Source organism: Arvicola amphibius, chromosome 1, assembly GCF_903992535.2.
Source record: "Arvicola amphibius chromosome 1, mArvAmp1.2, whole genome shotgun sequence".
Classification (NCBI taxonomy): Eukaryota; Metazoa; Chordata; class Mammalia; order Rodentia; family Cricetidae; genus Arvicola; species Arvicola amphibius.
In genome coordinates this window covers 143,031,792-143,059,556 of record NC_052047.1, presented here as the reverse complement: position 1 = coordinate 143,059,556, position 27,765 = coordinate 143,031,792, and the positions used below count along the sequence as shown (strand labels likewise).

The following is a 27,765-nucleotide window of genomic DNA, read 5'->3' as shown; positions in this document are numbered from 1 at the left end:
CACACACGGAAGTCAGGTAACAGCAGGCAGCCTGGCAGCCACTCTCACACCTACTAGCACCAGCATCCAGAGCCCCACGTTGACTCAGCGAGCAGCCACCAACATGCAGGTGAGCCTGGGTTCTAAAGGGACATGCCTTCAGCCCCTACAGGTGCCACCCTTCCTCGGAAGGTGGCAGACAGTTCCCAACAACCTGCCATCCAGGGGGAATGTGGCTAGAGTTGGATCCAGACCTATAGGAAATGAAGTAGCTTTGTAGCCCTATCTTGGAATTCTGGAGACTCCAGGGCTGGGCTTAAGGTTTTTGTGAGTATGTGACTTGAGGTTTTCCTGCCAGCGTTGTCTGTGCAAGGTGAGGACAGAGATGCTGTGGTGGAACCCCCAGATCTACGGCTTGCACTGAGAGGGAGGGACTATGAGCAGTATGATAGACTGGCCTAGGTAGCTGTGTGCTACACTCTCTGGGTCCTGCTCCAAGCAGGGGCCAGCTCTAATGCCGAACTAGAAGCCTAGGTGTAGAGCAGAAGGTGAGATATGTGTGTGTATGTGCATGCGTGCATGTGTGTTTGTGTGTGTGTATGCGTGCATGTATGTGCGTGTGCGTGCGTGCGTGCGAGTGTGTGTGTGTGTGTTTGGCGGGTGCTTTTTGGAAAGTATTATTTCTCCTCTTGTCACCCAAAAGGGCCACCCGTGGCAGAGGCCAGCACTGGTCTCCCCAGGGAGGAGGGCAGGGCGAGGTAGAGAGTGAAACCAGTTTCCCACTCAGGCACCAGGCCTACCAGAGCAGGCTGTGTGGGTGGCTGCTCCCTCTGCTTTTACTCTCAGTCCTCTCGCTGGGCCTCCCAGAGCCCAGCTCTGGAGCTGCCTTCTCAAGTCAGCAGCACATAGACACCCCTTAGCCTGGCCTCAGTGCCCCCTTGCCAGCCTCTCTTCCAAGCAGGCTGGTGATGCAAAGGGAGAGTATGAGCCCTTCCGTCCTCAGGGGACCTGGTGGTCCCAGCTCCCGGTTGGACCTCAGGGGACCTGGTGGTCCCAGCTCCCGGTTGGTCCTCAGGGGACCTGGTGGTCCCAGCTCCCGGTTGGACCTCAGTGGACCTGGTGGTCCCAGCTCCCGGTTGGTCCTCAGGGGACCTGGTGATCCCAGCTCCCTATTGCTCCTCAGGGGATCTGGTGGTCCCAGCTCCCTATTGCTCCTCAGGGGACCTGGTGGTCCCAGCTCCTGGTTGGTTCTCAGGGGACCAGGTTGTCCCAGCTCCTGGTTGGTCCTCAGAGGACTTGGTGGTCCCAGCTCCTGGTTGGTCCTCAGGGGACCTGGTGGTTCCAGCTCCTGCTTGGAGCTGAGCCTGCTCTCGACTGTGTAAATTTATTCCATGGTTCTCCATTGTTTTTGTTGAAGTCCATGAAACCTTCCTTGATCTGGCTTCTGTAAGCTATTACCCTCACCTGGTGGCTCTGTCCTTGCCCTTTATACTCCTACAGAGTGGAAGCGCTGAGGACTTAGTCACCGGGAATAGTGACTACCAAGTTCCCAGGCATGTTGAGGACTGAGTCCTGTTAGGACATGCATGTGGAGGGTCAGAGGACAGCTCTTTGGAGTTAGTTCTCTCCTTTGACCGTGTGGTCCTAGGGATCAAAATGAGGCTTGTTGGCAGGTGCCTCTATCGGCTGAGTGATCTCACTACTGAGTTCTTGAGAGCATTAGCTACTGAGTCCTCTGAAGTGGTAAGGACTGGGTCTCTGAGGGGCTGAGAACTGAGTATAACTTCCAGGTGCAAGCTGCCTCTCAGGACTGACCCACACACCTCCCCCTCCCCCAGAAATGCCGCTCCAACCCCTTTCCCCTCTGGCTAATCTCTTGCCTTATGAGGTAAAGACTGGGACCATCGCTCCCACCAGGTAGATGTGACTCCAGTCCCTATGTGTTCTCACGCCGGGCACCACCCTCCAGGGCTCAGCACTGAGAACACGGAATGAATCGCCTGTTTAGTGTCTAGGGATGAGCAGATGGGCGGGCACACAAAGGGATGGACTGATAGAAGAACAGATGGCTACAGACAGCTGCAAGGAGAGGTGGGGAGAGAGACAGAGGACTTGGGAGTTCCTAGGAGGCAGAGGAAGCAGAGATGGTGGCCGGAAGGCAGTGGGTTTGGGAAAGCAGACCCCTGGGCAGCAGAGGTAGCCTCTATGTTGCACACGGTGGTGGAGCTGATGGGTCTCCCTGTGGAAAATGAAAGTGCAGAGTAATGTAGGCCTCAGAGCCCCAGCAAGGGAGGTAAACATGACCTTAGGACCAGGTGGGCCACAAACGGGGTGGGAAGTGAGGTTCACATGTCTTTTGCGTATGGCTGGGATGCTGTCATGTGTGTGTACCATGTACCCACAGGTCAGGCTTGCTCTGGAGACGAATGGTGGGTGTTTGCACAACTGTCCCTTCTGTCTGCAGTGACCAGGAGGGTGGAGAGGAGATGGATAGTAGGGAACAGGACTGCCCGGCTCTGGCTTTCTGCACTGCTGATCCTCCAAAGGAAGATTCCTTAGGTGCTATGGTGTCCCACTCCCTGGAGGAGTGGCCTGTGTCCATAACAAGGAGCTAGGGGTCCTAGATGAGCCCCAGTCCACTGTGTATGGCCTGTAAGATTGGGGGTGGGAGGGACTGGGTAAAATGGCAGAAACCTTAAAGCCTGGGCACGTGACTTTCTTCATTCTTTTCCTGTCCATGTATATTGTCAGGGTTCTTTATTGAAGAGGTGATATCCTTAGATTCTATAGGTGAGGAAACCGAGTCTCTGAGAGGGCTGATCACACCAGAGCCAGGGTATCCTGAGTTTGAATCCTAGTCTGGCTGTATATGGCAAAGTTGGCACTGAAGGTCGAAGGCTCCTGCTGAGTGTTTTGGTTCAGCCCTGCTCCTGCCTTGGGTATTCCAGAGTTTCAAGAAGCCACACAGCTTCTCAGAGGTGAAACTCAATGGATTAGCAGCCAGAGGTTTTGAATATTTCAGGAACACTGAGCAAGCTGCTAGGCTGGAGGTAAAGATACTTTCACCAGCTGTTACTACCACTAACAACCCAAGGTTGTTCTGAGATGCTCATGAGTATCATCATCCACTGGGGACCAGCAAGATGTGGCCCTGTGGCCCTGTACACACTGGCCCTGGCCTGCCTGACCTGTCTGCGTGCTGTGGCCGTGGATGGGTTGGTAAGCCCAGAATGCATGAATGCAGAACTTGACTTGATGGCTGGGCCTGTCTTGCTGTCGGCTGGAAATGGATGAACCAGGGCTAACTAAAAGGATCTCTGGCCTAACTGATAGGTTGGCCACTGTCCCTGTGCTGTGGTGGCAGCTAAAAGCTGGTGCAGCCCCCAGCTATGTATATATTGCATTGACATGTATATATAAATAGTGGTCCTGCCCAGAGTGACCTCAGCCTACACTGACTGAAGTGACATCCCAATCCCATGAGGCTCCAGGTAATTGTTTCAAAGCTGCACACAGCTCTAGTGGGAAGGGCTTTCTAGTTTAATTTTTGGGCTGACTAGAGAAAGCCTCTGAGTCCAGCCTTCAAAGCTATGCTTTGTTGACAATCTCTTCCCTAGGCTCCCTCTCAGTTTAAGTTCCCAAGTCCTATACGTTCCTGGTTCTATCCTAGGTCTCATCTCCACTCTAGTGTGTTCCAGATGTTTTGGGTGTAGAAAGACATTTTTAAAAAACACGTATACTTTAAATTGGAGGGTTTTGTTTGTTTGTTTGTTTGTTTGTTTGTTGGTTTTTTGAGACAGGGTTTCTCTGTAGCTTTGGATCCTGTCCTGGAACTAGCCCTTGTAGAGAAGGCTGGCCTTGAACTCACAGAGATCTGTCTGCCTCTTCCTCCTGAGTGCTGGGATTAAAGGCGTGCACCACCACCGCCCGGCTTGTTCCAGACGTTTTAACACTTTGGTCCCACACTGATAATTGTGGCATATGGAAAGGAAAGCATGAGAGGGCATCTGCCCAGGTTCAAAGTCAAATACATTTTACTCACCAGTTCATCCCACAGGACACTTGCTGAGCCCTTGTAGTGGGTGGATTACTAGGCTGGGTGCCAGGGACGTAAGGGTCCTCTGGCTACCTATCCTGTTGGTTGAGATGTCCCAAGTTGAGACTTGGGTGTTCACCCTGTCTTGCAGCTCTAGGTGTAGGCTTCTCTCCTGGAGAAGTTTCCATCAGTGCCCACAATGCCTGGATACAGGTATTGTGGGAAGTGGATGGGAAGCCAAGAGTGCCCAGAAGTCTGGGGAATTTTGTCAGAGGGGGAGAGGGTGGGAGCAGACAGACACGCCCCCTTGGGAGCCCTGGTGGAGTGCGAAGTATAGCACACGATTCTGTGTGCACACAAGATAAAATTCTGAGGCCTGTGCTGCCTCCAGAAGCTAGATGGAGATACAGGCAGAGGCAACACCAGCCCATCCTTGAACCAGAAGCTCCTTGGGTATATATGAGTGTGTGTCTGTGCTCTCACGGGGGTACAATAGGGTGTAGATTCAGCAACAAGACAAATGAACAAGCAAATAAAACAAAGCACCTTAGGTTAAAATGGATTTCAGATAAATAACTCCCCCCCAGTATAAGTATACTTATACTTAAAAACAAACAAACAAACAAAACTCCTTCATTTTGTTTTGCTTTGAGACAAGGTCTTGCTATGTAGATTAAGCTGGCCACAAACTCACCACCACCCTCTGAATTTCTGGCGTGTGCCACCATGCCCATCCCAAAGCCTGTTTGTCTATCTGGAATTCCTACATGGCTGGGTGGCCTGTATTTTATCTGGCAGCTCTTGAACTGGCCTGTTGGAGCAGTATGGTGAGACTCTCTGGAGGAGGTAGAAGGAATGTGCTTGGGTAGGGGAAGCAGGAGCCAGACCTGGCATTGGGGTGACTTCAGGCATGGTAAGATGCAGTGTGGGGATAGAGGCAGGGGTCACTGAAGACGGGCACTGGGAATCGGTAACAAGACTCAGGATCTATGAGAAGAGCATCTCAGCTTGCTGGACAGGCAGAGAAACAGCTTTGTTTGGCTCAGGTGCCTAGAAGGTACCTGAGTGTACCTACTTCTGGGACACTGGAGTCACAAGGTCTTTGTCATTCTGGAGTCCCTCTGAAGACCTTCCACAGACCCGTGTGTGTTGCTTTTAGGGACATGGACAGGACTGTGTCACCATGTGCACAGAGCCAAGGTACACATCATGCACTACAAAACTGGCATCCTCAGCATCTGCGAAATGCTGTCTTCTTAGCCAATGTGTCTGCCCATTCAACTCCTCCCTCGGCCCTTACTCCATCAGGTTTGGGAAAGCGCAACCTACTCCAACCTGCCTGGCAGCCCCCACATCCCCAGTTCTCCCTCCCTGCTTCCTGCAGCCCACACCCTCAGGGAAGAAGCCGCAATTGCCACTTAACTTCAGTCCCTAAAAACCTTGTTTGGAGAGTAAATGAAGTCCCAAGAACCCAAGACCCAGCACCCACTGAGACAGAGACCATGAGGTACCCATTGCCCCCTCCATTGGTAGTATCGTTTTGGTTTTGTTTGTTTTGTTTTTTCGAGACAGGGTTTCTCTGTGTAGCCTTGGCTGTCCTGGAACTCCACTCTATAGACCAGGCTGGCCTCAAACTCGTGGAGATCCGCCTGCCTCTGCCTCCTGAGTGCTGGGATTAAAGGTGTGTGGCACCATGGCTGCCACCACCACCCAGCTGGTAGTGTAGTTTTGTTCCAGCTGTGGGTGTTTCTAAAGATGCACCACATTACTTGTGCTACTGAGGCAGGAAGACGAAAAACTTGAGGCCAGCCTGGGATTTGTATTAAAACCCTATGTAAGAAAAACAAACAAGCAAAAACCCAGTCATAGTGTCCTATGTCTGTAATCCCAGCACTCAGAAGGCGGAGGTGGGATAACCCTATTTCAAGATCATCTTCCCTCCTAGCCAACTTGAGGCCTGGGTTGCGTGGCCTGGGTCAAAAACTCAGAAACAAACAAACTGGATTGGGTAGGTAGCTCAATTAGTAGAAAGCCTGCCTACCACTCATGAAACCCTGGCTTCAAACCCTGGTACCATATAAACTAGGCTTGGCAGTGTCTGTCAGTAATTCCAGGGCTGGGGACATAGAGGCAGGAGGATGAGCAGTTCAATGGCTTTCTGGACTACATAGTGAAGTTAAACCAGTTCGGGCTATATGAAACTCTATTTCAAAAAATAAAACAACATTACAAAGGATGTGGGTTCAATTCTCAGCGTGCACAGAGTGGCTTACAACCATCTGTAACTCTTGTTCTGGGATCTGATGCCTTCTTATTACCTCCGTTGGGACTACGTACACACATGGCAAACAGATATACATGAAGTCAAAACATGCGTACAATAAAAACAAATAAAGACATAAAAAATTTAAACAAAGCAAAATAGACCAGATTGTAGTGATATGCATTTTTAATCCCAGAACTGTGTAGGCAGAAGCAGAAGCAGATGGATCTCTGCGTTTGAGGACAGCCTGGTTCTGCATAGTGAGTTCCAGGCTAGCCAGGGCTATAAAGTGAAACCCTGTTTCAAAGGAAAGAAAGCAGGCAGGCAGGTTGGGCAGATAGCTCAGTGGTTAAGAGCACTGACTGCTTTTTCAGAAGGTGTGGGTTTGATTCCCAGCACCCACACAGTGGCTCACAAACTTCTGTAACTCCAGTTCTAGGGGACCTGACACTTATTCTTGCTTCTATGGGCACCAGGGTAAAACACAGTGTACAGACATACATGCGGGTCAAACACCCATACACACAAAATAAATTAAAAAGTTAAAAAGCAGAGCTTTAATTGTTACTTGCTTTTCATTTTGTAAAGAAGTATATCTTGCTAGGGACTTGAGAGATGACTCAGTGGTTAAGAGCACTGGCTGCTCTTCCAGAGGACCCTGGCTCAATTTCAGGCACCCACATGGTGGCTCATAAAAATCTTTTAACTTCTCTGGTCCTTCTGTATTACCTACCCAGCTGAAGCAGATCTGATGCCCTCTTCTGCTTTCCATGGGTACACAGACTCAGCCTGCAAAAATGCAGGCAAAATACCTATTCTATGCACGTCTTTTTAAAAAGGCATCATGCTACATGTAGATTCCCAAGGTTCATTGTCTTAAAAACAAGCTTATTTGAGATTTAGGTTAGCAATAGAGCTACAGGGTCATTCTGGTGTCCCCCAGCCCTCCACCAGCTTCCCATGACAGTCTCAGAACACACCTGTGCTGCCAGCACTTGCAGCCACACGCCTTGTCTTGTCACTCAGGATTCTGTGTGGCTTTTGGTTACCGTCTTCTTTATTTTTATTTTTACTAGCCTTGGTGTTTTGGCTGTGTGCATGTCTGTGTGAGGGTGTTGGATTCTCTGGAACTGGAGTCACAGACAGGCAACTGTGAGCTGCCATGTGGGTGCTGGGAATTGAACCCCTGTCTTTCAGAAGAGCAGTCAGTGCTCTTAACCACTGAGCCATCTCTCCAGCCCCAAGTCACCATCTTCTTAGCTTCCCCTTAAGATACTTCTTCCCCTTATCTTGGTGACGTGACTCCTGGACACTCTCCATGTGACCCTCTGAACTTCTCTGAGGACTTACGGTGAGATGGATTATAGGCATCCGGCAGCAGGACCATGGCTCACTTCCACAACCAGTCATGCATCACTGCCTGCCGTGGATCGAAGGGGCAACCACAACCTTCCTCATATGGGTTAAGGCGATACTGGTGCCCACTATGTTTCCCATGCTCACAGCTTTCTCTAAGCACTGAACCTAGCCCAGAGTGGGGAGAGATGCAAGCCCATCTCCCAGAAGATCTGGGGTCCCCACTATGGTCCGGTAGTGAACAAGTCAGAAAAACTTCAAGTCCTCCAGATTCCACTCATGGCTCTCAGCATTGGGGAATAGGCCTGTCTTGCGGGGGTGGTGGTGTCTGTGCTCTCAAGGATGGCCTGGTCACAGGGTCCACTACTACCAATTAAAATTCCAGTGTAAAATGTTCCCCAAGTTTGTGTGAACTCCTAGCAGTACACAGTGCATCCCTGATGTCCCCTGACTTTGGCATCTTCAGACTCTTAAAAATGTGTGCAGCTGGTGTTTTCGCACCCTCTGACCTGCCCCTCCCTGATTCTCTGAGGTTGCCATTTCTTCACCCATCACGAGCTCACTAGGCCTTCTTTCAGTGACATCCCTGTGAACCACTGTCTGTCTGCCATGGAGGAATGGGGCTGTCTGACTTTCCTGAAAGCCCTGAAGGAACTCCTTGGTGTTGCCACACAGACTCTGCTGGCTCTGTTGTCACCCTCTGCTCCCTTGTGACATCCTCAGCTTCACCTCCACCAGGAATGACCTATTTGCCAAGGAGTTTCTGTCAGACCAGCCCCCAGCTTGGTGCAGAGTAGGGAGTCTTGCTGCTTTGTTTACCAACTCAGAGAATGTTGGAGGAGAACTCCATGCTCATCTCCCCGTTCCTCTCTGATCTCCAGTGTGATGAGAGCCTTCAGATCTTTGTGGGGTCAGAAGGGGACTGCTTGCCACTGATGGAAAGGGGAACTTGTAAGGTGAGGCTTGATTCCATCGACCCCCTCACCTACTCTGTGTATCCTGTGCTTGGTTGTGGTCCTACACCTCTTCCCATATCCATATCCTATGCTGGCTTCCTGTCCCACACCCTTTTCCATCCTGTGTCTTGCACTAGGTTCCACATCTACATTTCTTCCTATCTCTGTCCAGTGTTCTGTTTCTATCCCATGCCTTCTTCCTCCAGCTTGAGGACTCTCATCAATGGGACTGTGTCCTGGTGGCTGATCTCCAGACCCAGAAAATCGAGAAGCAGGTGCAGAGGCAACAGCAGTTCCTGGAGAAACTCAAAAGCAAGGGCTTCCACTTCAAGGTGGGTTAGTTTGCATCAGGGGCCAAATCATGGACCAGAGAGTCATGGGGAATGCCACCTCATATGTCCCAGGAACAGGGGACAGGATAGTGGCTGTGGATGAGTTGGTTCCCCTGTGGCTCCCAAGATAATAAAGGACCAGAAGAAGGTGTTCTTTGGAATTCGTGCTGACAGTAGGATCTTTGACCTGTACCGGACTCTTCTCATGAAGCCCGAAGATCCTGGCCCCAGAGCCAAACAGAGAAATATTAACTCCATCCCAGTTACCACAAGGTGAGGATGTATCCTGAGCCCAGCCAGGAGAACCCTTGCCCTGTGTCCAGGCAGAACAAGGGCCACATCCCACCTGAGGGAGGACAATACAGCTCCATATAGTCTTAGTGTGGATGTCACAGAGGATAAGACCCCACTTTTTGAGCAAGGCTCTGTGCTCCAGGATTCATTTTGTAATAGTAATGACAGCTTGTACCAGGCTTTTCTTTTTGGCCACCAACCAGCTCCCAAACCCTGACATGGAGACTTATTATTAGTTTTGAATTCTCGGCCTAGCTTTGGCTCATCTCTGGCTAGTTATTTTAACTTAAATTAACCTGTTTCTCTTCATCTATCCTTTGCCTTGTGGCTTTTTATCTTTCATCCCTTCTATATATATTATATTCAGTTTCGCATGTCTGGCTGGTGGCTGCCTGGCTTCTGGCACTGGACATCTCCCTTGTTCTCTTCTTTCTTCTTCCTCTTGTTCTCCCTGACACACAAACACCTAGATTTCTCCTCCTACTTATTCTGCCTGCCAGCCCCACCTACCCTTTCTCTGTCTAGCTGTTGACTGTTTGCTTCTTTATTAGACCAATCAGGTGCCTTAGGCGGGCAACGAAACAAATGCAACATTTGTAAAAAATGCAGCCTAAACAAATGTAGCACACCTCTACACAGTTAAAATAATATTTCACAACAGCAGCTCACTTTTTGACATCCTGTGAGAACTCCTCGTCATGCTTTTCCTTGAATCAAAGTCAACCCTGAAGAGAAGAGACACTCCTTCTAGTCTCTGAGGTCTTTATCTCCCATAGATCCCTTCCTCATCAGCTCAGAATCCCCTCTCTGGACATCTGGTTCCTGGCTACCTGACAGGGACAGCATCCTGTGTCCCCAGATACCTGCTCCTCCATGAACATTCATGTACCCTTTTCTGGTCCTTCTGTGTCACCTACCCGCCCCAGGCAGAGCTATCTGGGGGCTTATCTAGTTGACTTTGGCAAAGGACAGTCAGGGAATTAGGCACCAGGCAACAGAGTCCTGTAAACACAGAATTTTTTGGTACTGGAGAGGCTTGAGGGGAAATCAGAAGCGTAGAGGCACCTTGATTCAGGGCATGAGAAAGACAGACCCACAGAGGGGCTTTCCATGTGTTCACAAGGTGACTGTTTCTTAAACACTTAACTTGTGTCTGAGTATGGCTCTCCAAATGCCTGTGTAGCCTTGGGCAAGCTACCCTAACCTCTGAACATCAGTTTTCACGTAAGCAGAAGGCTTCATAACCACGTAAGAGGGCTTGTGCACATTAACACTCAGCATGTACAAGCGAGTGTGGTCAGAGCTGGGGGCTCGATGTGGAACCCCAAGAGTAGCGGCAGGACCCAGTCCTGGAAGCCAGGCAAACCTGACCTGAGCAGGCTTTCAGGGTGATTTATGGACTCTGGGTTCTGGTCAGTATTGCTGGGGTGCCTCTTCCAGAACAGTGAGGGTAGAGAACAGGGCCTTAAGGGGCAGGCTCCACTAGGCTATCATGGGGCCGTCCTGATCCTTAGATTCTTGGGTTTCAGGATTCGAATTGTGAGCTTCATCGTCAACAACAAGGCGAAACCTGGTGGTAAGCACAGATGGACAGGTGGCTTAGGAGGGTTCTGCTATGGGCTGGATTCTCCTACCCTCCACTGTTCTCTGACTGAGGTTCCCTGTAACCCCTAGATACCTTTGAGGATCTAGTGAAAGATGGGGTGTTTGAGACCATGTTTCCTCTGCACGAGGTGAGGGGTGACAAGTTCAAAATGGGCCTGAGGGTGGGAACCCGAGGTAGGAAGCCAAGCTCTCATGACCTGTCTTCCATGACGCAGGGGGAAAAAGAACTGAAGAAAAAATGGGCCCGATGGAGAAACATGTTCCGGAAACAGCCGATTGATGACATTAGGTAAGACCACACCAAGCAGCTCACCTGTGTGCCACATCTGTGCTCAAACCAGATTACCTGTGACCCAGTAAATCCAGTTCTAGGTGACAGATAGAGTCCCCACTTACACCGATGCCAGCAGCACACCCCCCAGTCTCTCTTCATATGCCCTCACCCTATCAGGTCCTGAGGCCACTGGGGAGGGTGGCTTTGATGGGGAAGCTTTCTCATAGGAACTACTTCGGAGAGAAGGTGGCTCTGTATTTCGCCTGGCTTGGCTGGTACACCTACATGCTGGTGCCTGCTGCTGTGGTGGGCCTCATCATCTTTCTGAGTGGCTTTGCCCTGTTTAATTCCAGCCAGATCAGGTAGGTGGGCTGGGGCTTGAGGCCTGCAGTCTCACTGTGGGCTAGCAATGGCTGTGGGAGCCTGGGCAGACCCTGCACCTGAGACTCACTGGTCTTGTCTCTTTACTCCCAGCAAAGAGATCTGTGCAGCAGACGACATCTTTATGTGCCCCCTTGGCGACAACGGTCACAATTACCAGCGACTCTCAGGAATGTGCGCTTTTGCGAAGGTTTGGTGTTACTAGAGTCTTTCCAGGGCATATGCAAGGGTTGGCACAGTATGTCCCTCTAGAAGTGGGGAAGACAAGGCACCTGGACGCCCTGAAGATCCAGGCTCTCCCTTGCCCATTGAGGACATGGGTAGGAGGCCCAGCATGAGCCTTTCTGCTCCTCTCCTCTCCTCAGCTCACTCATCTCTTTGACAATGATGGCACGGTGGTGTTTGCCATCTTCATGGCTCTGTGGGGTGAGTTACTGCTGGGCATCCCTGCAGGGTTCTAGGGCCAGCCAGCCTGAGCTCTTCAGTCACCTTGGCTCACCCCAGGTGTGCTGTGACACTTCCCTGTGCTCACCGCAGCCACAGTGTTTCTGGAGATCTGGAAGCGGCAGCGTGCCCGTGTGGTCTTGCACTGGGACTTGTACGGATGGGATAAGGAAGAGGTAGGATGAGGCCATCGGCATCAAGGCTGCCTGTTTCCAGTGTCCCACGTGGCCCATACCTGTATCCGTGTATCTGAGGCGTGTCTGGTGACCTTCCTAGGAAGAGATGGCCCTGCAGCTCATCAACTGCCCAGACTACAAGCTGAAGACCCATCACCATTCCTACCTGAGCAGCGCGATCATTCTCATCCTGTCCCTGTTCATGGTACTGCCGGGAACTGTGGGAAGGGCTGGAGACCCAGCTATCCCCATCCTTCATGGCTGCCCCCCACCCTTCGCAGATCTGTTTCATGATTGGCATGGCCCATGTGCTGGTCGTCTACCGTGTGGTGGCCGCTGCTCTGTTCAGCAGCATCATGGAGCACCAGGTGACGACTGTCGTGGTGGTGACCGGAGCCGTGGTGCACTATGTAATCATAGTCATCATGACCAAGGTAGAAGTCAGGCAGGGGGAGCCCTGGGGAGCTCGACTGAACTTCTAGGTGACTCCCGCTTGGTTCCTTCTTCCCTCAGGTCAACAAATGTGTAGCCCTGAAGCTTTGTAGCTTTGGTGAGAAGAGGCCAGCCTCTCTCTGGGAGCTGGGGAGGACTCGGGGCTGAGAGTCATGGAGCTGTGATCAGACGTGGGGTGGGGGACTTCCTGCTTTTCTGGGTCCTCTCACTTGAGAGGCGTAGATCACGATGTCCTATCGGTCTAGGGAAAGACAGGATGGCCATGTCTCGTTCCAGAGGATCCCAGGACCTTTTCAGAGCGAGAGAGCAAGTTCACCGTCAAGTTTTTCATCCTGCAGTTCTTTGCCCACTTCTCTTCCCTCATCTACATCGCCTTCATTCTGGGCAGGTATGTCCCCACTGTCCCATATGCCCGTCCTCCGCCCCGGCCCCCAGCTCCTTCGGCCTCAGCCCTCCTGACTTGTTTCTCGCTTTTTAAAGTGCCCAGATCTTGGTTGCACACCTTCGATGCCAGCACTCGGGCACGGGGCCGGGGGCGGGTGGCTTGGTTTGAGATAGGCTCGCATCCCGTATTCTCGTTCATGTACTCCTGCTTCAGTCTTTGAGTGCGGGCTTTGGAAGTGTGGCCACCGGATGGGACGTGAAAGCAGACGCTTTTAAGCACAAAATGACACTATGTGCAGTTACCATGGGGAGTTACGGAGGTCATGTTCAACAAACCTTGTCTGGATGCATCTGAGCCTAAGAAGGTGCTCATGTGAGGCCAAGCCTGTGCGCACCTAGAGTAAGGTGCCTCAGGGTACTGTCCCCTCCTGCCGTTTCTTTCCTGTTTTTCTCAGGTACTTTTCTATTGCTTTGATAAAACACCAGAACCAAGGCAACTTACAAATAAAAGCATTTAATTTGGTTTAAGGTTTCAGAAGTTAGAGTTCATGATGGCAAAACAAAGGAAACCTTAGAGCTCACATCTCAATTGACAACCACAAAACAGAGAGAGAGAGAGAGAGAAAGAAAGAGAGAGAGAGAGAGAGAGAGAGAGAGGTGAAACCTCAAAGCCTGCTTCAGTGACATTATCTCCAACAAGGCCACACCTCCTAATCCTTCACATTGTTACCAACTGGGGACCAAATATTCAAGCTTGTGAGCCTATGGGGGGCATTCTCATTCAAACCAGCACATTCCACACCCTGGCCCCCCGGTAGGCACAGGACCCTATCACAACGCCAAATGTGTTTGGTTCAGTTTCAAAAGTCTCTATAGTCCTTCAGTCTCAATGCTATTTAAAGCTTCAAAGATCAAAGTCTTCTGAGACTCAGGTAATCTTAGTGTCCTGTAAAACAAAAAAGCAAATTACATACTTCCAACACACACTGACATAGAATAAACATTACTGTTATGAAAAGGAGAAGTAGGGATATGCAGAAGAAATACTGAGCTGGGTAGTGGTGGCACACACCTTTAATCCTAGGTGAGGCAGAGGCAGCCAATCTCTTTGAGTTCAAGGCCAACTGGTCTATGGAGCTAGTTCCAGGACAGTTAGGGCTACACAAAAGAAACCCTGTTTTGAAAAACAGAAAAACAAAACAAAAACAGAAATATTGGACAAAAGTAAAACTGAAATCCAGCAGGACAAACTCCAAATCTTGTAACTCCATGTCCATTGTCAAAGTGCTTAGATGGCTCTAGCCTCCCAGCTTTGCTGCCTGCAACACACTTCTCTCCCTCAAGCTGGATCCGCTCCCTGCATGTAGCTCTCCTTAGCCCATGGCTCTGGCACCTCTAACATCTCCAATACGATCTAGGCTTCATTTTCAGAACTTCCCACAATGGCCTCTCAGGTACTTCAGGAAGGGCCTCCTCTGCCACATGTCTGACCACAGAGACTCTCCTTAGGCATTAGGTTTTTGTTTTGTTTTGTTTTAAACTTATTTATTTTGGTTTTTCGAGACAGGGTTTCTCTGTAACAGTCCTGGCTGTCTTGGAACTCACTTTGTAGAGCAGGCCGGCCTCGAACTCACAGAGATTCTCCTTCCTCTGCCTCCCAAGTGCAGGGATTAAAGACGTGCGCCACCACCGCCCGGCTGGACTCTCCTTAATTGTAGAAGATTACATGACCCCTTGCTTGTGTATCTTTTATGACTTTAAAGACAAAATAATGTGGGGCCGGGCGGTGGTGGCGCACGCCTTTAATCCCAGCACTCGGGAGGCAGAGGCAGGAGAATCTCTGTGAGTTCGAGACCAGCCTGGTCTACAAGAGCTAGTTCCAGGACAGGCTCCAAAGCTACAGAGAAACCCTGTCTCGAAAAACAAAACAAAACAAAACAAAACAAAACAAGACAAAATAATGTGGATGACACTGTCAGATTTGATGACAGACTTGGGGTGAACCCTAGAACTCATAAATCATATTCATGGCAGCTTTAATTTATTGTTGGTATTTACTATTTGCTTGTTTGTTTCTTTAGTTTTCTTTCTTTAAAAGGATTTTTTAAAATTTATTATGTATGCAGTGTTCTGTCTGTATGCCTGCAGGCCAAAAGAAGGCACCAGATCTCATTACAGATGGTTGTGAGCTACCATGTGGTTGCTGGGAATTGAACTCAGGACCTCTGGAAGGGCTCTTAAGCTCCGAGTCATCTCTCCAGCCCCTGTTTTCAAGATAGGGTTTCTTTGTTATAGCCCTGGCTATCCTGGAACTTGCTCTGTAGTCAGCTTCTTCATAGGTCTTGGTTTTCTCCCTAGGATCAATGGTCACCCTGGGAAGTCCACGCGCCTGGCCGGCCTGTGGAAGCTAGAGGAGGTCAGTCTGTCCTCAGACCCACTGTCTAATTCTTAAGTCCCTCTCCTCCCTTGAGCGCCATCCTTGACCTTCACAATGGCCCCACAGTGCCATCTCAGTGGCTGCATGACGGACCTGTTCATCCAGATGGCCATCATCATGGGGCTGAAGCAAACCCTGAGCAACTGTATTGAGTACCTGTGCCCGTGAGGACCTCTTTCTACCCTACCCCAGCCTCCTATAGTGCCTGTCCCTGTGCCCTGCCATCTTTCTGTATGTCCCACACACTCTTGGTGCCCGCAGGTGGTTTGCCCATAAGTACCGCTTGATGAGGGCTTATAAACGCGGCATTGAGTCCAAAGACCCAGACCTGGAGGAGTGGCAGCGTAACTACCGCATGAATCCAGTCAACACCTTCAGCCTGTTTGATGAATTCATGGAGATGAGTACGTAAAGCTCCAGCAGGCTGAACAGATGGGGTGGGTATACAGGGTGAGAAGTGGGGGGCTGTCCTGGACCCAGGGTGACATTCCCACCCTGCAGTGATCCAGTATGGCTTCACCACCATCTTTGTGGCTGCCTTCCCACTGGCACCGCTGCTGGCTCTCTTCAGCAACCTTGTGGAGATCCGCCTGGACGCCATCAAGATGGTCAGACTACAGCGGCGCCTGATTCCTCGCAAGGCTAACGACATAGGTCAGAGAGCACACAACTTGGACAGTGGAGGAGAACAGTCAGGGCGCCGGGAAAAGCAACTTCCAACCCTGGGTTTTTCACCAGTCAATGCCGGGCCGCCCTGAGGCAACTTGTAATTGCTGGGGCCCTTCCCCTTACTCCAGAGACAGAGCCTAGATTTTCCAGCTATGGAGACTAAACCTCATGAGCTAAATCCCTAAAAAAAAGGCAGACTAGAGCACACCCATCAAAGTCCTCCACTGAGCCCCCAGTATCTGGCTGAAGGTCTTGCGACCTCCAAGGGGACCACGTGGAAGAGCTGGAGTCTGACCACATGAGAGGGAACAGAGAGTCCAAGGCCTCAGCCATCCGGACGTTCCATAGTGGGAATGACAGGTGTCAGGGAAGCAGGGTTTAGCTGCTAGATGTGGGGAGAAGCATTAGGAAGAACCCGAGGCTAGGGCCCAGGTTTAGGAATCCTCCCCCGGGTGGGGTCCGGGAAATAAAGAACCTGTCAAAGAGTTTCAGGAAGAATGGGATGGGGAAAGCTGAGTCCTTCACTGCTTATGTCAAGGAGAAGAGCATACAGCCATACCATGTCTGTCTTAGCTGGGGATTTCCTTGTAGGTAATGGAGAGGTCACAAGGTTCCTTAACCAATCAGCTTCTAAGTTTTCAGGGTGGGAGCCTACCAATGACCAGGACGCTCTGTTTCATTTCACTGCTGTGGTTCAGGGACCTGGCTGCAGGTACTGGAGACCATTGGAGTGCTGGCAGTCATTGCGAATGGGATGGTCATCGCCTTCACCTCCGAGTTCATCCCCAGAATAGTCTACAAGTACCACTATGGCCCATGTGCACAGAACAGGAACTTCACAGCTGAGTAAGGTGTTAAACTGTCAAGCCCCCCTGAGACACTGGCCCTTCCTTCCGGTTAAGCCCTTGGAGCCCAGACCTGGGGCTCCTCTGGGTGTATCTGGGTGCTGACAGGGCTATCTGGGGCTGCAGTGAGGCTGGAACTTGGCTACTCCTTGAACTCTCTACATGGCTTACATACCTTGGCTGGATCCCAGGAATAACTGATGGAGCCTTGGTAGAGGGAGAAGTACCAGGCCCATTTGGTAATGAGCAGGCAGTACCTAAATGGCTTGCCTGCGAAGTGATATACCTCTGCCTTGCTTCTGGCACGGGAAGGCAGAGCACAAACGTGTCTCGCTCCCATGGTACCTGCAGACTGGGGCTCTGCATCAGCCCTAGCAGCTTTCTTCCAGCCTGGTAGGGAAGACGGTTGGTGGCCCCTCAGCCTCTTTCACCCCTCCCCAGTGTGGCCCTGTACTTTTCTCATGTGGGAAACAGAGGAGACCTTCCATGGTATGCTCCCCCCGCCCCAGCCCCCGTGTCCCCTAGATGCAGGTGAGTTCTCGGGAGAGGCCTCAGGCCACCAGAGTCCCACACTTCTCTCTCTCCAGCTGCCTCGAGGGCTATGTCAATCACAGCTTGTCAGTCTTCCACACCAAGCACTTCCAGGACCATGGCAAGATGGGAAGCCAAGCAAATGTGACTGTGTGCAGGTTTGGAGCCTCTTATCTCCCATAAAATGCCCTCCAAACTCCCGATTCCTGACTTTAGGGACCTCCCTACTTCAGGTACCGGGACTACCGAAACGACCGGGACTACAACTTGTCTGAGCAGTTCTGGTTCATTCTGGCCATCCGGCTGGCCTTTGTCATCCTCTTTGAGGTGGGCAGAATTGTGAGGAAGCCTAAGTAAAGGCTGGTCTCACTTTTCTTTCCCAGCCCCCAAATCCTAACCTGGCTGGGCCTCTCTCCCCGCAGCATGTCGCCTTATGCATCAAGCTCATTGCTGCATGGTTTGTGCCCGATGTGCCCCAATCAGTGAAGAATAAGGTTCTGGAGGAAAAGTACCAGATACTTCGGGAGAAAATGTGGTACGGATGCAGTGGCCCATTTGGCTGGGGGCAGGTCTGTGTCTGGGAACAGGCCCAGCCCCTGACCCATACCGACTTCATCCTTCCTGTAGCTTCAGTTCTAGGAGCACAGACGTGTAGACAGCCTGGGGCAGTGGAGAAATGCTGATTTCCAGGAGCCTGGACTAGGAAGGAGTCCCCATCTCTGCAGCTTGCCTCTGTCCGTGACAGTCTGTATCAGTATGTTGAGGGAGGCTGTGAAAAGGGTCCATGTATATGTAGGGTCCTCAGCGGTCTACATATATGTCAGTGAAAGACGATCATAGGAGGCCCTTGAATATGTGTAGGCATATTTGGGCTCCCTAGAAACATACGTTATGTGTTATATATGTTAACCAAGGGAGACTCTTGGATATGTAGGGGGTCACTGGAATTCCTTGCATATTTGAGGGTATTTATGATCGGCACAGATGTGCCTGTGGAGTTTGCTCTAACTTTCCTAGGGTTCAAATGTGTCACAACCTGACTTGAAACTCTTCAGTGACCCTGGGTAGTACATGTAGAACTTTAGGCTGCTCGTAAGATCCCACCGTAGTAAAATTAGCCCAAGTTCCACGGACCTCCTGGCTTCTGGGCCCCAGATCCTGCTTTGTGGTCTCCTACTTGGTGGGAAGCCCAAAGACTAACTTCTGCCCCCCATCCCCATTAGCTGGATCCCCACCACCGATAAAACTTTTTACAAACAAAATAAACCTGTGTGTATTGATCTCTGAGCCTCACGATGTAGATCCAGTTTCTAGGGATTATTTCTGCCCTGGGCTAGACAGAGGAAGGGTGCTCAGTATCCGGCAAGTCTGAAGTGAGGTAGCCTCGGGCTATCTGGCTTTTCTCTAGTTTGCCTGATCTCCTAGGCACAACTTACTGAAGAAGGTTATCCTTTCCAAATATCTGGATTTTAGGGTGGCAAGTGAAGACACAAGATCAGTTTTGGGTGGGGATGGATCAAGATAGACTTACTTCCTGGACGAAAGGGAAGAACTCAGGCTAGAAAAGCAGAACACCATGATGGTCGGCGGGGTGACCCATTGCTGGCTGGGCTTGCTGAGCTGGTTTGGCCAGTGCCCCAAAGCCGGGAAGGTTGAAGACTGAACTCCCAACAGTCTTCGGTACTAGCTTCAGGCGTAAAGCGGGACACTAGGGTCCGCCCTCGCCCTGCCTGCGGGGCGGGGCTGCACCTGCCGCCGGGTCTGTCGCTGCTGCGCACCTAGGCCAGGTAAACGACCAGTTTCCGCTCGAATCCCAGGTCTGAGAGTAGGTGGGTGACAGTGGTGACTCAGACGCGTGGAGGTGAGGAGGTGAGTAGAGGTCGTGGTTCCTGGAGTCGCTCTGGTTCTAGGGTTGGGGACCTGGGCGCACTTTGCTCCGAGGAGCCTCGGGGCCATGGTCCCGCAGGAAGTAGATCTGAACCAGGCGGGTTTCCCCGAGCAGCCCGGAAGCTCGAGAGCGCTGCGTCCAGTCCCCTTCCTCGGTTTCGCTCTCTTCACTCTGCCCGACGTGATCAAATAGCTTTCCTCTTGATTTCAATGCAAGCAAGCCTTGCGGAGGCGGGCCAGGGGCACAAAACCCCATCTTCACTCCCACAAGCGTATCTCAACCCCGAGCAATCTAGGACACCCTGGGCAGATTGAAGGGCTGACTGAGGCCCTGGCTTACGGGGACCCCAGCAAAGCTTCCGTGTTCTGCGAGCTCCCCACTCGGTGCGCGTCCAGATTAGCTGTCGGCGCGCTTCCGCTCTCCGTGCGCGTTCCCGTCTTCTGCACGCGTGCCTAATAGACCTGCTTGCAGCACCTGTTGGGCCCGGGGAACCAGGTCTTTTGCCACTCACAGAAAACGAAGGGCAAGTTGCAGGAGCAAGATGAATTCGGGGAATCGGTCTCCTTGAGGCCTTTGACGCACACTTCTTCCTTTAAAAAAGATATCTGGGAACCCAGCACACGCCAGCACCTGGAGCGGCACTGTCAAGAGTTGATTGAGTAGAAGTAAAATCCAGGCCGCGGGGACGCTGAGCAGCAAAACAGACCAGAAAGAGGGGAGCAGGCTCTAGCTTCGGGGTTCGCAGGCCCAGGGTATTAACTCTTCCTATAGCACAGGCTGCCGGTAGAGTTCAAGGACTGGGCCTGGCGGGAAGGACCTGGGCTTTCCAGGAATCTCATAAGGTGGAGGCAATGCTGAGTGCTGCGAGGGTCCAGGCTGGCATTTAAATTCCCAGACCTGCAGGGCCTCCAAAAAAACTGCAAGGACAAGTGTGTGAGGCTCTCTGGGCTTTAATGCAAGGTTGGCCTGAGGCTGGGGTACTGGATAGAGCAGTGGTTCTCAACCTTCCTAACGCTGCGGTCAGCTAATACAATTCCTCATGTTGTGGTGACCCCCAACCATAAAATTATTTTCATTGCTACTTTATAACTGTAATCTTGCTACTGTTATGAATTGTAATGTAAACATCTGCCTTTCCCGATGGTCTTAGGTGACCCCTTGTGAAAGGGTCGTTTGACCCCAAAAGGCATCCCAACACAAAGGGTTGAAGGCAGTAGATGTTAGCAGACAGAGGAAAGGAGAATGGTATTGATTGGTATTGATTCAATATCCAGAGAGGGTGACAGAGACTAGGTGCGGGGGGGGGGGGGGGGGGGGGGGGGGGAGGGGGGGGAGGGGCGCTCAAACATATGCCAGGCTTCTTAGGGGGCAAAAGTGCTTGAAGGCACTGATCTCAGTACTGGGACACTTACCTCTTCACTTCTGACCTGGTGCTCCTGAGCTTTGCTGCATTTCACCTTCTTGCTTTTTTAATTTCTTTATTTTTATTTTACGTGCATTGGTGTTTGCCTGCATGTGTGTCTGTGCGAGGGTGCTGGATCCCCTGGAACTGGAGTCACAGACAGCTGTGAGTTGCCATGTGGGTGCTGGGAATTGAACCCAGGTCCTCCGGAAGAGCAGCCAGTGCTCTTAATCACCAAGCCATCTCTCCAGCCCTGCATTTCAGTTTCTTTACTCACAATATGGGAAGCACAGAACTGTCTCTGGCGAGGTCAGCTAGTTACTGTGCCTTTGAGGAGGTCTATGAGGAGGCTTCAGGTAGCAAGCAGCTCCACAAGTACAGAGGACAGGGATCTGTTCCCGTCAGCCTTTCCGGCCCCGAGCCTAAGGGGCACCATCACCCAGAGGGCATGAATACCAAGCCACAGGGGTTTGAACAAGGCTGGGTCATCATCAGGTAAGGCGGTAGGAAAGCCTGCTCCTGCATTGACAATACTCCTGGGTGGCTTGAACCAGAGGCAGGAAGACCACAGGGGAGTATCCTGGACCTACTCCTACAACTGTGAGGGTGGAGGGAGGGAGAGAAACTGGAGAAGACCCTTGGCCAAGTCTGTAAATAATGCCATTGGGCCCCAAGGCTCAAGTCAACCTGGAGTCCTTGGCAATAGGAGAAATGAGCGCTGTGTGTGTGTGTGTGTGTGTGTATGTGTGTGTGTGTAGATAATATAATTCTTCCTCTCCACTCCTGAGTATAGTATAAAAAAATGAGAGTGTTGCCAGACTTGGAGCATACCTTTAATCTCAGCACTGAAGAGAAAGAGACAGATGGAACTCCGTGAGTTCCAGGCCAGCCTAGTCTACATAGACTGTTCCTGGTCGATCAGGACTACACAGCAAGACCTGTGTCCAAAAGGCCGGGGTGGGAGTGATGGGATCTAGGAGGCACGCCTCCTACCCAGTGTATATTTAGGACGATTCTGGCTGGGGGTCTCCTTGCCAGGATCTCTTCACATCGCCATAACCTCCGCCACTTGAGGTAAACACCTACGCTCTAGCACAGGAACAAATGTAGTGCTTAGGGGCTGGGGCAGTCCTGGGAGGAAGGGGCCTCTCAGAGTTACAGGAAGAGCCAGGCAAGGCGGGGCAAGGACCGCCAACAGCCCGCCCCACCAGGGGAAGGGGTGGGTACCTGGGTGGGGTTTAGGCTTAGGAGAGGATGTGACTGTAAGGCCAGGAAGCTAAGGGGGAAAGTTCTGACTAAAATATATATCAACAAAAGCCAGGTCCTCGCCCGAGCTTGGTGATGCATCGTGGGTAGCCACAATACTGTGGCTCCTCTCTGGGGCCCAGCAGAGGGGACAATTTGCTCACAAGTTCATGTTACTGACCTCAATGACCATCTATCTCCCCTCTGGAGGAAAGATCTGGAAAGCAGGTGACTGTGCCCTCCCTGTTGCTCTGAGTGATCCTGTGGCCTATGGTCTGTTCTTGGAGGTAGGCTTGACTGAGGAGAGGCCCATGGTGCCGAGGTGCACGAAGACACTGTGTGTGTGTGTGTGTGTGTGTGTGTGTGTGTGTGTGCTTGTGGCCCCTGAGATATTTGGGAGTGAGTCTGTGAGGTGAGGTGTGTGCGGCCCAAAGCCCGTGTGAAGAGCAGTGTTGTATGGAAGACACATGTGTGCGCACTGGCTAGGGTGAACTCAGTGTGGCTGTGTATTGGCCAGAGGGGCTGCGCAGGCATAGAATGTGAAAGAGAAGAGGGCACAGGAGAGGACACTGCTGCCTCAGTGAGTCACATCCTGGCGGGTTGGTCTTGATTTCTGGCAGTATCTGCGACTGCCTTTGCAGTGGTCAAGGTCTTCTGAGCTTGAGGAGATTGAGGGCTATGGCAGGACACGTTCTAGGACCTGCTGGGCTGGGGTATGTATTTCTGGTCACTCTCAGGGGCCAGTTGAGAAGCTGATCTTCTGCAGACCCTTGGTAAGTAGTTTTGCTTCCAGGATTGTAGTAGGACTGCCCTTTATCCTAAAGGGGTTCTGGAAGGATCACCTTGCCACCCCTGACAGTAATGTGTCTCTTCCTGAACTAGCTCCCAAGGAGATTGATGTCTTGCCAAGCCGGAGATTTCTGGCTGGGCATTACCCAGTGCAGGACAAAGGGAGACAGTATTTTTAAAAAGCCTCTGGGGCCTTAGGTATAGGAGGGGCATCTGAGCCAAGCCAGGCCCACGGTCTTAGGGCTTGACCCCATACTCCTGCTGCCCATGTGTCTGGGCAGCATGGAGGGGACCAGGAACTCACTGAAATGTGTAAAGAGAGTGAACTCAGGGTGCCAAGGAAAGAGGGGTCACCTAGGGTCCTGGGCAGCTAACGAAGAGCATCCTGAATGTTTCCTGCAGTCATGCCATTACAGAGCTTCCTGAGCGCCAAGTGTGTATAATTGCTGTGAGCTGAGAATGGCCCAGGACCCTAGATAGGAGTCATCTGTGTTTGGGGTACCCAGAAGGGGTTCCCAAGGCCCTTCAGAGTGGCCTCTATACTAGCTTGGTCCCCATTTACCTCTCCTGGCCCAGATGAGCCTCAAGGTGTCCTCAGGTGTGGCGTGTCCATTAACATTCTGCATGCGTGACTGTATCCAGAGCAAAATCTCACAGTTGGATTTCACTTATGGCTCATATCCTCTTAGTCCCCAGGTCCTGGCCAGGTGACAAGCACCCATGCACCCACCTGCATTCAGCAGCAGTCCATACAGGGGACAGCCAGGAATGAGGCTAACTGCTAGCTCCTGAGGTTAGATCCTTTTTGGAGCATGTCTGCTGTATCCCTGGGTCACCACAGTGGCTCCAGGACAAGTGAAGGTGGTCCATGGGACTGCCTCTTCCAAGCTGTGTGAAGCGTAGTCTGCTCCAGCCTTGTGATATCTAGGAGTTCACACAGTACTCTGAGACTGGCTGAAGTTGCAAGGAAGCTGTCTGGTGTGCAGCCAGCACTCCTGGTGGCTGACTGTTACTGGTTAACTCATCCTGTTCCTGTTTAACTTGTCCCCTGGGTATGGTGACAACCTCTGACCTCCAGGTACCTTGTCCAGCTGGCTGAATAGACAGAAAGGAGTCCTTCTCCGCCTTCAGTGGACCCATCTTCTTGGTTAAGGAGCCCCCGTGGAGCCAGGGGTGGAACCAGTGTTCGGCCTGAAGAGGCCCTGGAAGAGCCATGGCAGGTAGGCAGGTCAGAGAGGGCCACAACCAAGTCTCCACCCCAATTTCTGCCTGTGGAAATGTGGCTGGCTCCACATTGCACTCTCTGCTGAGCTCTGTGCTTGGACACATGCCAGAGGTCAAAGCCTTCTCTCTTGCAGTTGGTTTTGAACTCAGGGCAGGCAAGGACAATGAGAGCCTCTACTTCTCCTACTTAAGGCCTACAGAAGAGGCAGAAAGGAACAGTAAGCCTGCTGGGCATGGTGGCGCATGCCTTTAATCCCAGCACTTGGGGAGGCAGAGACAAAGTGAGTTCCAGGATAGCTAGGGTTGTTACAGGATAGCCTGGGTTGTTACACAGCAAAACCCTGTCTTGAGAAACAAAAACAAAAAAACAAACAAAAAGATGTCAGTAAGCCTAGGAATCTCAGTGTGTGTGGGGGAAGGGGGTCTTGGGTGTGGGTGTTAAATAAGGTGGTGCAGTATACCTCTCCAGCCTCCTGCGAGGGTCATCATCCTCAAAGATGAAAAGTTTAGGCCTCAGAGAAGTAGAAGGGCAGGTCTGTGGTTAGTGGAGGGGGATTCTCGAAGCCCAGGCCCCAGCTTGCCCTGTCCCGGTGAAAGATGCTAGTATATGGGTTCTTTCAACTGTTGGTGCCCATAGTCCCTGCAACTCTTCCATAGAAACCAGCCAGGCTGAGGGAGGTGGGAGCTGGCCCTGCTCTGAGGGGTAGTGTGAAGGCTGGACTAGTGTCCCTTAGGGTTAAGCCAACAGATAGGCCCCTGTGGCTGGGCTGGCTCAGTTCAAATATGGCTCTGGCCACTCCTCTCCCTGTTAATGTTCCCCCGGAGCACAAGGCCGTCACATGAGAGCCAGAAGAACACAACTGGTCACTACTGAGAGAGGAATGCAAGCCTGGGCTCTGGCTACAGGACCTGTGGATGGTACAGTGTCATCACTGACACCACTCCCCTGTTGCCTTGGTATTTTCCCTTGATCACAGAGCATCTATGAACCGAATGGGAGACGGCATCCAAGCATGGCTGACCTGTGGTTCTCTTTCTTCAGGTGTCTGTGACAGGACCCCCAATTTCCTCTCCCCGTCTGAAGACCAGGACTTGGGACCTGCCCTTGGCAGTGCAGTTGCTTTGAATTGCACAGCGTGGGTGGTCTCTAAGCCCCAGTGTCCCCAGCCCTCAGTACAGTGGCTAAAAGATGGTCTTCCACTGGGCAATGAAAGCCGCTTCAGCCTCCATCAGGACTTTTGGTAAGAGTCTGAGGTGTCCAGGATTAGAGTAACCACCAGAATACACCACGGCCAACAGTCTTTCTGTCCTACACCCTAAACCATAACAACCTGGACAAGGGCTGGGTAGTACCTGTGCAAACCTGACATGGCAAAGTGTTCCCATGGACACAGATAGAGGGTTGACTTTGGGGACAGGACCCAAGTTTCTTCATGACCCCTGTATATATTTTGTAGACTGGGCATAGAATCCTAAGTCCCGAATGGGTCTTTTACTACCTAAGCCTGTAACCAGAGAATCCCCAGGAGTCAGGCCCAAATTCTGACCACCGAGCCCAAATCTGCAATCTCCCTGGGTGAATCTCAGACAGGTGGGGCTTGGGCATCCACTGATGTTCTTGGTCCCCAGGTGAGGGTATGGCCTGGTTTTCCCAGGGACAGCGCCAACTTCTCAGAGGTTGTGTCCAGTGTTCTGGTGCTCAACTTGACCAAAACTGAGGACTATGGAAGTTTCACCTGCTCTGTCTGGAATGTCAGCTCTCACTCCTTCACTCTTTGGAGAGCTGGTGAGGAAGTTCAAGGTGGTGGAGAGCAAGGGTTTCCTGAAGTCCCAAGGTTAAGGGAATAGTAATTCTCCCTGTCTGCAGGCCCTGCTGGCCATGTGGTTGCCGTGCTGGCCTCCCTCCTGGTCCTGCTGGTGCTGCTGCTGGTGGCCCTGCTCTATGTTAAGTGTCGCCTGAATGTGCTGCTTTGGTACCAAGACAACTATGGGGAGGTGGAGATGAATGGTACGTGGGGTCTCTCATAGATTAGGGCACAGAATTTGGCCAAGGGCCTTAATGAGGTACCAGAAGCATGCTGGGTTCAGCCCTGGGAGGAGGGAGCTCTAGGGAGCTTTAGGTGTACAACCTGGAAAGGCAATGTCTCAAAAGGGCACAGACGGGTCAACAGAAGGAAGAGTCCTGGGGTCTGGTTCACTTGTTCAAAGGCGCGCTGGGCATGGGGTAGGGTATCTCTATAACTGGCCACACTGAATGACCTTCTCTGCAGATGGAAAGTTATACGACGCCTACGTGTCCTACAGCGACTTCCCGGAGGACCGAAAATTTGTGAATTTTATTCTAAAGCCTCAGCTGGAGCGGTGTCGGGGATACAAGCTCTTCTTGGAGGACCGCGATCTCTTGCCGCGCGCGGGTACCGCCCTTGCCCAGCCTCCTGGTCCCCACCCTGTTCCCTGAGTCCCACCCTTGTCACTGGCCCCGCCTCTCATCCGCGGGCCCACATCCTTGCCCACAGAGCCCTCTGCCGACCTTCTGGTGAACCTGAGCCGCTGTCGGCGCCTCATCGTGGTTCTTTCAGACGCCTTCCTGGGCCGGGCTTGGTGTAGCCAGAGCTTCCGGTGCGTCGGGCACTTGGCTTGGGGTGGGGGACCGGGAGACCTGGTCCTGCCCGGCCTGACGGTCCCATTCTCTCAGGGAGGGACTATGCCGCCTGCTGGAGCTCACACGCAGACCTATCTTCATCACCTTCGAGGGCCAGAGGCGTGAGCCCATGCACCCTGCTCTCCGTCTCCTGCGCCAGCACCGCCACCTTGTGACTCTGTTGCTTTGGAAGCCTGGCTCCGTGGTGCGAGGGCTGGGGGTTTGGGAGTGGGTGCCTGAGGTGCTGGAGGGTCAGGGCACCAGCAACCAGCAGTGCACTTTGGGTCTGGGTGGCTACAGGTTTCCAGTTCGTAGATCCCGATGTGTTTATACTGATGTTCCAAACCTGGCCCCCAGACGCCTTCCTCCGATTTTTGGAAAGAGCTACAGCTGGCACTGCCACGGAAGGTGCAATATAGACCAGTGGAGGGAGACCCCCAAACACGACTACAAGATGACAAAGATCCTATGCTAATCGTGAGAGGAAGAGCTGCCCAGGGCCGCGCCATGGAGTCAGAACTGGACCCAGACCCTGAGGGAGATCTGGGTATGCTCATCTGGCCTCAGTGCAGATCGAGGGGTCAGATAAAGCTCCAGGTCTTAGTCAGGCATGGAGAGAGCCTGCCTCCTGTAGAGGTTTGACCTCCACTGGCAGCGCCCCTAATTGCCTCTTACTGGGGAGGTGTTTTGTCCCTAGGCCTCTGTGGGGGAACTTCCAGGGTTTCTAGTGTCATTGTGGCTGCTGGGTCAGCATGGAGTTAACCCCTTCTGATCAGATTCTAGAAGAGCGATGTAGACATGCAGCCTCAGGCCTTGTGGTGTCCTGCAGGTGTCCGTGGACCTGTCTTTGGGGAGCCACCAACCTCACTGCATGCAAGCAGGATCTCCGGAGAAGGCCCCGGCAGTGAAATGGACGTCTCTGACCTTGGCTCTCGAAACTACAGTGCACGCACAGACTTCTACTGCCTCGTGTCTGAGGATGATGTGTAGCCTTTACTCTAGCAGCCCAGATCGTGGGGTCACGGCAGCAGTTTCCAGGGTAGAGGCAGGCACCCCTTCTCACCACAGGACCGTAACCCTTGCCTGTAGCCCTGGACCCCTCAGGGAAGGAGTGTGGCTCCAGGGTGTCACAAAATAAAATCCTCTTTGCTCCCGCCTGGG

At 52.0% G+C, this 27,765-nt stretch overlaps 2 protein-coding genes and 1 long non-coding RNA gene across 5 annotated transcripts; 2 read left to right on the top strand and 1 right to left on the bottom strand.

Moving 5' to 3' along the window:
• The first annotated feature begins 22 nt into the window (after positions 1-22).
• On the top strand, positions 23-18,539 carry Ano9 (anoctamin 9). Its single transcript, XM_038342793.1, has 24 exons — positions 23-109; positions 8,516-8,590; positions 8,797-8,922; positions 9,050-9,195; positions 10,746-10,792; positions 10,891-10,949; positions 11,037-11,110; positions 11,323-11,457; positions 11,570-11,666; positions 11,842-11,902; positions 12,014-12,096; positions 12,197-12,301; positions 12,378-12,530; positions 12,610-12,646; positions 12,826-12,937; positions 15,292-15,349; positions 15,437-15,534; positions 15,632-15,774; positions 15,872-16,024; positions 16,738-16,885; positions 17,472-17,573; positions 17,649-17,742; positions 17,838-17,950; positions 18,043-18,539. Exons 1-24 carry the CDS (start codon positions 104-106, stop codon positions 18,068-18,070), a joined length of 2,253 nt encoding a protein of 750 aa, XP_038198721.1. The 5' UTR covers positions 23-103; the 3' UTR covers positions 18,071-18,539.
• Positions 13,432-24,064, bottom strand: LOC119812446. Its single transcript, XR_005285114.1, has 3 exons — positions 23,302-24,064; positions 20,716-20,852; positions 13,432-13,879 (listed from the first exon to the last, which is right to left on the bottom strand). It is a non-coding gene; the product is annotated as an uncharacterized LOC119812446 (long non-coding RNA).
• Positions 19,090-27,758, top strand: Sigirr (single Ig and TIR domain containing). Of its 3 annotated transcripts, none has more exons than XM_038324385.2 (10): positions 19,090-19,202; positions 23,818-23,959; positions 25,006-25,204; positions 25,619-25,749; positions 25,831-25,971; positions 26,234-26,377; positions 26,480-26,582; positions 26,659-26,809; positions 26,962-27,151; positions 27,434-27,758. In XM_038324385.2, exons 2-10 carry the CDS (start codon positions 23,953-23,955, stop codon positions 27,592-27,594), a joined length of 1,227 nt encoding a protein of 408 aa, XP_038180313.1. In that variant the 5' UTR covers positions 19,090-19,202; positions 23,818-23,952; the 3' UTR covers positions 27,595-27,758. The 3 variants fall into 3 exon arrangements, with proteins under 3 accessions (XP_038180313.1, XP_038178745.1, XP_038181007.1); XM_038322817.2 differs by having other exon boundaries at positions 19,130-19,284; XM_038325079.2 differs by having other exon boundaries at positions 19,151-19,284; positions 23,831-23,959.
• The last annotated feature ends 7 nt before the right edge of the window (positions 27,759-27,765 follow it).